Source organism: Photinus pyralis, unplaced genomic scaffold (genome assembly GCF_008802855.1).
Source record: "Photinus pyralis isolate 1611_PpyrPB1 unplaced genomic scaffold, Ppyr1.3 Ppyr1.4_LG6, whole genome shotgun sequence".
Taxonomy (NCBI): domain Eukaryota; kingdom Metazoa; phylum Arthropoda; class Insecta; order Coleoptera; family Lampyridae; genus Photinus; species Photinus pyralis.
In genome coordinates, this window is record NW_022170663.1 from 20,815,835 (window position 1) to 20,825,114 (window position 9,280).

Sequence of the window (9,280 nt, forward strand, 5' to 3'; positions counted from 1 at the left end):
TTTTATGGAGTACAATTTGACAGGAAAACGTTATTCCTATTTCCACCCGTTCCTTTGGAATTGGAGCCACCTGTGTCTCAGCATAAGGCTCCTTTCTCAAAACCTGGACTATTCTTACAGGCTTCCTTGTCCCGGATCACCACTTTAAGGGCTTATTGTCATGTAGCCTGAAATCCTGTATATGTATTCCTCCCACCTCACTTCGGGACAATCTGATTGCTCCCCTCGCTGCTTCCTTCTCCTTCACTAAGCTAAGAAAGAGGTGGCCCAGCCAGACCTCCAAGGTCCAACTTGGCATGGTAAAAATCGCTTAGTATGCTCTCCTGATAGATCCAGAGAATATTTTCAGCAATAATCCTTTAAATAAAAACCAACTTCAAGCACGTATGGAAGACAACTTGATATAGGAAAAACCTCTTCGCCAAATATGCTCTCCTGGTAGTTCAAAGATGTTTGCACCAAATCGTACTCGACATGAGGAACCGTTCTTCACTTAACCTGATTTCCTTATATTTCAAGTAAATTCCGTACACTTGGAGTTGCAACTTAAGAACTTTTCGGGTTTATAGTTTCCTGGTATGAAAAGTATCCCAATAAACATACCAGTGTATCAGGATAGTAGAAATACTAAGACATAAGAGGTAATGATATTAAGGTAACTTGGTTGCAAATATTATATGCTATCAAAACTTGAGTTTTTATACTCTTCTGATACCACAATCTATCCATAAAATTATTTCCTGTGCCAGGGACACAGAAACGCAAAAAAGATGATAGTTGAACAACAAAACGCTTTACGGGTTTTCAGTTTCTTGATCCTTGAACTGAATTGTATAGCGTTCTCTGAACACCTGCGATAAGGTTAACAATACCAGGAGAACAGAAAGGAAGTGCGGTTCACTTGAGCAGCAATTCGTGCCAAAGTATCAGGAGCAAAAAGGGAAAATTTTTCCGTTTAGGTTAGGTGCTTTCTAAACACTCAGATCTCTAGAACATACTTTTTTGAAAGGAAACAATCATATTAGGAGTGCATAAATTCAACCCTCGCCGTAATCGTACCAGAAGAAAGCGTCGTTCTATATTTAGATCAGAAGCAATTCCTCTGTCGTCATTTAAATACGATAACAAAAAACTACTGATTCTGCAGTTTTTGACCATGACCTGACCTTGTATGCGCCCAGCATTTTATCGATTAGCTATCAGGTTGATAGCCACGCAATGATTAAAGTACTAGTTAAGTAATCTCATTTCGTTGCAATGTTCGTACCGTTTGTGGTATTTTGGGCGTTAATTTCGGGTGGAAATTGTGCCAGAATACTGGGAATTATTGCATTTCCATCCTACAGTCACCAGATCGTGTTCCAGCCGTTGTGGCGGGAGTTATCGCTACGTGGGCACCAGGTGACCACACTCACGACCGATCCGATAAACGACGCCAAGCTGACGAACCTAACGGAAATAGACCTTCGCTTTTCGTACGAAGTCTGGCGGTCAGCTTTGGCGGAAGTAATCGATGGCAGCCAAATCCATTTTGTCAAAGTGCTCAGGACGGCGACGTTGGCTATGCAGGAGATTTCGCGACGGCAGCTAGCGCATCCTAGTGTGCAGGGTTTGATACACGGAGACGTTTCTTTCGACTTGTTGGTCGTGGAGTACTTCCAACCCAGCATGTTCGCCTTCGCCGAGAGGTTCAGGTGCCCGCACATCGGGGTGCTCTCTTTGGACGCGCCGAGTAACATCTTGAAGCTAATCGGTCAGCCCATTCATCCGGTGGCCTACCCGGACTACATGCTGTCCTTCACGGATCACTCCACGTTTTTTAAACGGATGAAAAGTATCGCGTATTCCTTGTATGCCGAATATGTGTTCAATTACTATTTCTACTCCCTCCAGCAGGAGCTCGTCGAAACGGCTTTCGGCTCGAATTATTCATCTTTGGCGGAGGTAGCAAAAAATGCCAGCCTCTTTTTCACAAATTCCGATCCCATACTTTACAAACCCAAACCGTTCCTTCCAAACGTCATCCCAATAGGCGGCGGATCCGATCGGTTTCCATCCGCTCCACTTCCAAATGTAAGTACCAAGCTTCCTGAAGCACCCCCAGTAAGCCGGTTTTCGCAGAAACTAGTTGGAGTATTAGACGCAGCGTCATCTGGTGTCATCTACTTCAGCCTGGGAACGAACGTCAACACTGAAAATTTACCAAACGAGACGAGGAAGGCGATTCTGGAAGCGTTCGCCGAGTTTCCCTACACGGTGCTGTGGAAATGCGACTTCGATCACGTACCAGACAAGCCTAAAAACGTCCACGTCTCCAAATGGTTCCCCCAAAAAAACGTGCTAGGTATGTATGCACGCGTGTTTGGTCGATGATGACTGTGTCTTCCAGGTCATCCCAATGTCAAGCTATTTATAACCCAAGGAGGCCTACAATCGGTGACCGAGGCGATTTTGGCCCACGTTCCCATGATAATCATACCGTTCTTTGCGGACCAGTTCGGCAACGCGCAAAGGATGCTGGAGAGAGGCGTCGGACTGTCGCTCGACTACACCAATTTGCAAAAGGAGGAATTTAAGTCCGCGATAAGGGAGGTTATAACTAACCCCCGGTAGGAAAAATTACAAATTTCGGTCATGATACGTGCTCTTCCAGGTACAAGCAGAAGGCCACCGAACTGGCAGAATTGGCTAAGGATCAGCCGATGACGGCACTGGAACGCGCCATCTGGTGGACGGAATACGTGTTACGCCACAAGGGGGCCAAGCATCTCCGAAGCCCATTTCTGGAGATCCCCACCTACCAGTATTTTCTGCTGGATGTCATTTGCGTTTTGCTTCTGATCCTCACGGTATTATCATGCGTGGCGTATGTCCTTTTTAAGCTGGCACTCAGGCTAGCTATACGGACTTGTGCTCTCGGACGCAAGAAACAGAAGGACCAATAGAGTACCGTTCCGTGGATAATTAAGTGTCTATAATTGGTAATGGTACTTATTTTCAGTTTGCGGACGATCGAGGACTATGACGCACCCATCACGTTTCTTCTGCAACAGTTAATCCAGAAACTAAACCTGCTCCGTTAAATTCCTTAGGCTAATCTGGCGACACGTGGGATACCTACGACAGAGACCTTCCATGAACGTCTTCCAGCAACTTTCAAACACCCAAGAAATGAACGAACTCTACAGACGATTCGGACCCTTCGACCTTTTTCTCCAGATAGCTTAGGTATCCCCTCAAGATATCTTTCGAAGAGTTTCTCTAGAAATCCAGCCAAAGGCTCTTCAGGCGACCGACAACCTCCAAGAAACTGTTTCACATTACACTGACACAGTTTGGCACCTTTATATTAAATACATAATACATACCCATCGCCTTGCAGACGTCCCGGAATAACCCGAAATTCCTGCCTTGGTCCGAATAAATGCGGAGCTCCAGATCCCTCACTAAAATCTCCGCGATGCCTTCGACCCATTTGCTGAAGTAGTCCATCACGACCGTAATGTACTTGTTTCCTCCACCAGTTTCTGGGAATGGTCCAGCTATTGCAACTCTTTCGAAGGGGCTTCCAACGCTGCGTTTGTTGCATGGGTGCTTTCGACTGGCCTTTCTGCTAACATCATCTTTGAGATTGACACAGTAAACCTTTTCGCCTACTTCTCCCAGAGTTCCCAAGTGCCAACCGCCGTTTCCATCAGATGGCTCTCTCAGCACTTGTGTAACTTTTATTCTAGGAACCAAGAGCTGTTGCTTCCGGCCATCTTTGTTTCGTAGGGTTCGCTTGACGGGGCCATCATCGTCTCTAGTAATAGAATGCTGTTACGCCCATTAAGATTGTAGAGACTGTTATCTACAGGCAACCTGTTTCCGTGTAAGCCGTTCCCCATCTTCTTTTCAAAGACCAGATCAGGAAAATATATACGGCGAAACGGTTACGTTCTTTAAATCTCTGCGCTCCTGATACATTTAAAAATTTTATATTAAGAAGAAACTAAAGTCTCGATTTGGTATCAGGAGAATATACAAAAAGTAGAACCGATCTAGGTTTTTGCTCCTGATACATTCAAAAGTGTTATAAGAAGAAACCCAAACCTTATATTATCACTTATATTTGCACTTTGTAGGGCCCTAATCGAAAAGGTAAGAAATTGTCTAACTTGGCATGGAAAAAATTCATCGCTAGGTATGCTCTCCTGATAGTTTCAAAAAATACTTCCAATAATAACCCAGAGGCACATTCTGGCACTTTGCGAACCTCAAGCACGTACGAAACGAAAGGTCCAAATTGATAGAGCCTAAGATGCTCTCCTGGCATTTCAAGGATGCTTGCTCCAAATCGTACCCGACGTGAGGAAGAACTCTTCACTTAACATGATTTCCTTATTCCGTACGTATTTCAATAAACACTCCAGTGTATCAGGATAGTAGAAATTCAAAGGAATAAAAGGTAATGATATTAAGGTACCTTGGCTGCAATATACGAAGAGGCCTTTTCTAGTTCTGTCAGAATTATTTCAAAGCTTTCATTCGATTTAAAAATTTGCCCATTGTGTATCAGGATCATATGAAGTGCGAGAAGGTGTTTATTTTCCTAATACAACGCCGGTTACTTGTCGACAAACTTATACAAAAGGTGTCGTGCTACTAGGAGGACATAATATACGAAGAGGTCTTTTTCTAGCTCTGTCAGAATTATTTCAAAGCTTTCATTCGATTTAAAAATTTGCCAATTCTGTATCAGGATCATATGAGTGCGAGGAGGTTTTTCCTTTCCTAATACTACACCTGTTACTTGTCTACAAACTTATGCAAAAGGTGTCGTGCTACTAGGAGAACATAATATACGAAGAGGTCTTTTTCTAGCTCTGTCAGAATTATTTCAAAGCTTTCATTCGATTTAAAAATTTGCCAATTCTGTATCAGGATCATATGAGTGCGAGGAGGTGTTTATTTTCCTAATACTACACCTGTTACTTGTCGTCAAACTTATGCAAAAGGTGTCGTGCTACTAGGAGAACATAATATACAAAGAGGTTTTTTCTAGCTCTGTCAGAATTATTTCAAAGCTTTCATTCGATTTAAAAATTTGCCAATTCTGCATCAGGATCATATGAGTGCGAGGAGGTGTTTCTTTTCCTAATACTACACCTGTTACTTGTCGACAAACTTATGTAAAAGGTGTCGTGCTACTAGGAGAACATAATATACGTAGAGGTCTTATTCTATCCGTGTCAGAATTATTTCAAAGCTTTCATTCGATTTCAAAATTTGCCATTCTGTATCAGGATCATATGATGTGCAAGGGGGTGTTTCTTTTTCTAATTCTACACCTGTTACTTGTCGGCAAACTTATGTAAAAGGTGTCGGGCTACTAGGAGAACATAATGTACGAAGAGGTCTTTTTCTATCTCTGTCAGAATTATTTCAAAGCTTTCATTCGATTTAAAAATTTGCCAATTCGGTATCAAGACTCTATGATGTGCGAGGAGGTGTTTCTTTTCCTAATACTACACCTGTTACTTGTCGATAAACTTATACAAAAGGTGTCGTGCTACTAGGAGGACATAATATACGAAGAGGTCTTTTTCTATCTCTGTTAGAATTATTTCAAAGCTTTCATTCGATTTCAAAATTTGCCATTCTGTATCAGGATCATATGATGTGCAAGGAGGTGTTTCTTTTTCTAATTCTACACCTGTTACTTGTCGGCAAACTTATGTAAAAGGTGTCGGGCTACTAGGAGAACATAATGTACGAAGAGGTCTTTTTCTATCTCTGTCAGAATTATTTCAAAGCTTTCATTCGATTTAAAAATTTGCCAATTCGGTATCAAGACTCTATGATGTGCGAGGAGGTGTTTCTTTTCCTAATACTACACCTGTTACTTTTCGACAAACTTATGTAAAAGTGTCGTGCTACTAGGAGAACATAATATACTTGCAAATATTGCATGCTATCAAAACTTGAGTTTTTATACTCTCCTGATACCACAATCTTACCATAAAATTATTTCCTGTGTCAGGGACACAGAAACCCAAAGAAGATGCTAGTTGAACAACAAAACGCTTTACCGGTTTTGAGTTTCTCGATATGAAAGGTAAACACTGCACTGTATCAGGAGAATAGAAGTTCAAAGGTATAAAAATCTCTTGCTCTCCTGGCATTAAACCCTTTTTTACAATAATTAGTTGTGTTAGAAGAGTAGAGGCAGCTCTCCTGAACAAGGCAAAAACAAGACACGGGAAATGGGAGACTTGTAAGCGGGAGTTCAAAACCGAAAACGGAAAACTAAATCATAGATATAGAAAACTGGGAGGGGATCACTAGTCGAGCAGCTTAAACTGAAACGTTAGACATTGGTAGGTAGTAATAGGCAAGTTATAAGTGAATATGTAATGTTTTACACCCTCTGATACACATGTGCTCCTGATACTTTTAGTCACGGGGGCCTGAATGCAAGACTTTGTGTGTACCTACCCTTGATTTTTTTAAAACGGATACAATAGTTTGTTAAAAAAAGATGTTAACCAGGAGAACATAATGCGGATACATCACCTTGCGTTTTTGTTGTCCTGACACAATCACCTCTGAAGATCGAAGGTTCATTGGAGAGCGACGTTAGTAGGTTTGTATCCTGATGTGAGCAGGTTTCTCTCCTTTCTTACCGTGTCCTGTTGCTGTGCTCTCCTTCCCCAATCGTTCTGCACTGCTCTTTTGATTCCTGCCCAATCCCCTCCTGGCCTCTCTAGTACTTAATCCATTATGAAGTGTGGTCTCTGTAGAAGGTCCCTTTTGGTATGTATGTTGGTTGGTGTGAAGGGAATTATTCCCTGCCCTACTATTCTCTCCATCGTTTCAAGGATGAAGGGCGATAGGTCGGTAGCTCTTGGGTTGGTTCCTGGACCACATCTATCTGCCTCCAGTGCCGATATAGCTTAGGCAGTAGTTCCCCGTTCTACTAGAATGGGCGTTAGTGCCTCAGACCCCTTTAAACTTTGGTGTTTCATTCCATGACGCAGTACTACTAGATAACATCATCGAAATGCTATTTAAATTGCATTGTCACATTCGAGTAGCTCAGTTCAAGATTTGGAACCGAGTGATAAGCCACCGATGGATTTAGTGCTCATAATTTTCCTTACGGCCATTACCGGATGCCATTCGGCGAGAATCTTGGGGTTCATTTCCGTTCCCTCCTACAGTCACCAGGTGGTGTTCCAGCCCCTGTGGCGGGAGCTCTCCTTACGCGGGCACCAGGTGACAACGTTGACGACCGATCCAATAAACGATCCAGGATTAGTGAACCTGACCGAGATCGACTTGAGCTTCTCGTACCGCGCCTGGAAGGAGATGCTGGGAGTGTTTAAGCACACGAACTCGGATTTATTAAAGCTGCATTACTTAATAATGGCGTCGGTGGAAATTTCGAAAAAGCAGCTGGAGCATCCCCAAGTACAGGATCTAATTCGTAACGGAAGTAATGGATTTGACTTGTTTATAGTGGAATACCTATCGTCTCCCGCGATCGCTTTGAGTAGGAGATTTGATTGCCCCTACATTGGAGTGATCTCGATGCCGGCATCGGAACCCTACTTCTCACTACTTGGCAGCCCTACGCATCCAGTGCTGTATCCCAGCGATGTCTTGGGAATCAAAAACTGCGTGACGTTCTTCGACCGTTTCAAAAGCGCCGTGTTTTCCGTTCTGCACGAAATGTACTATTCCTATTACATTCGCCTTGGGGAAAATGTCATAAAGGGAGAGAATGACCCATCGCTACGTGACGTCATGAACAACGCCAGCCTCCTGTTTATTAACTCCGATCCAATCATACAGAAGGTAAGGGCAATGGGCCCTAACATAATCCAAATCGGGGGAGGATTGCATCGCGTAAGCGAAGAGCCACTTCCAAAGGTAGTTAAATGCGATGATTTTCCTTCGCTATCTCACAAATTTCAGAGGCTACAAGAGCTGCTCGACGCCGCCTCCGAGGGCGCTATCTACTTTAGCCTGGGATCGAACTTGAAAAGCGACGATCTCTCGGAGACCACCAGAAACGCGATCCTCTCGGCGTTCGCCGAACTTCCCTACACGATCCTGTGGAAATTTCACTCGGACCACCTGCCGAATAAGCCCGACAACGTACACGTTGAGAAATGGTTTCCGCAGCTGGCAGTTTTGAGTATGCAACGGAGGAGGAGACAGTTACTGAAATGTTGAGGTTTTAGGCCATCCCAACGTGAAACTCTTCATAACCCAAGGAGGTGTGCAGTCTCGCGAGGAAGCGATCCACTCCCACGTCCCGATGGTCGGCATGCCGTTCGTCGGCGATCAGTTTTACAACGTGGAGAACATGGTGGAGATGGGATTCGGCCTGTCGGTCCTTCCCTCGAAATTGCGTACGGAAGAATTTAAAGCCGTTATCGTTGAGGTCGCCGAAAATCCTAGGTAGGCGGGGGGTGATCGAACAAAAAAACTGTCTCTTTTTTGCTGTAGGTACAGAGAGAAGATTAAGGAGGTGGCAGAGCTGTCGAAAGATCAACCCATGACAGGTTTGGAACGGGCGGTTTGGTGGACGGAATACGTCATACGTCATGGGGGCGCCACACATTTCAGAAGTCCACTGCTGGATATTCCGTTCTATCAATACTACTTCCTGGATGTCTTCGCAGTTCTTGTGATACTTCTGCTGGCGCCTTTGTTTTTTGCATACCGTGCGATTATATTTCTATGGAGACGTTGGCATGTATCGTTTGGTTCCAGAATCAAAAAGGATTGATATTAATTAAAAAGGTTTAAAGAAGTTTTCTCTTTTATGTTCCTGCGATCCTGTTACAACATTTAAAATCAATAGGGAACACCTTCTTGACCCTCATGAGATACTAATATAACATTATCGTGTACCACTAAAACCTAAAGATGTGGAAACTGCGTCTGCGGTCCTGATACAAGAATTTTTGGGACTAATTTCTCACCCTCTTGTGGCCTAGACAGAAATTCTTAGGTGGAAAAATTCTGAAAATCAATTTTCTTTTTGACATATTCCCTTGCGTTCTTGTTATTTTGATACAAATTTTGTGAGGAGTATCTGTACCAGGAGTACTTTCCCCGTGATTTTTACGATTGCCAAGATGTAGTGGTGGTTAAAACGTGAAGGTCGCGAAGACACGAAGAAGTTAACTTAATTACACTGCAGTTGTCTGCGTGCCTAATACAGAAATTTTTGGAAAGTATCAGGACGACATAAAATAACTGAAATCTACTGTACACCATCTTAGCC

The 9,280-nt window shown here is 43.3% G+C and overlaps 2 protein-coding genes across 2 annotated transcripts; both read left to right on the forward strand.

Moving 5' to 3' along the window:
- The first annotated feature begins 1,215 nt into the window (after window positions 1-1,215).
- On the forward strand, window positions 1,216-3,373 carry LOC116174692 (UDP-glucuronosyltransferase 2B20-like). The gene is made up of 5 exons (XM_031492650.1): window positions 1,216-2,073; window positions 2,122-2,344; window positions 2,390-2,609; window positions 2,654-2,946; window positions 3,002-3,373. The coding sequence occupies exons 1-4, from the start codon at window positions 1,258-1,260 to the stop codon at window positions 2,943-2,945; spliced, it is 1,551 nt and encodes a 516-aa protein (XP_031348510.1). The 5' UTR covers window positions 1,216-1,257; the 3' UTR covers window position 2,946; window positions 3,002-3,373.
- A 3,740-nt stretch (window positions 3,374-7,113) lies between these two features.
- On the forward strand, window positions 7,114-8,779 carry LOC116174532 (UDP-glucuronosyltransferase 2C1-like). Its single transcript, XM_031492466.1, has 4 exons — window positions 7,114-7,914; window positions 7,960-8,182; window positions 8,229-8,448; window positions 8,497-8,779. Exons 1-4 carry the CDS (start codon window positions 7,114-7,116, stop codon window positions 8,777-8,779), a joined length of 1,527 nt encoding a protein of 508 aa, XP_031348326.1.
- Window positions 8,780-9,280: the final 501 nt, after the last annotated feature.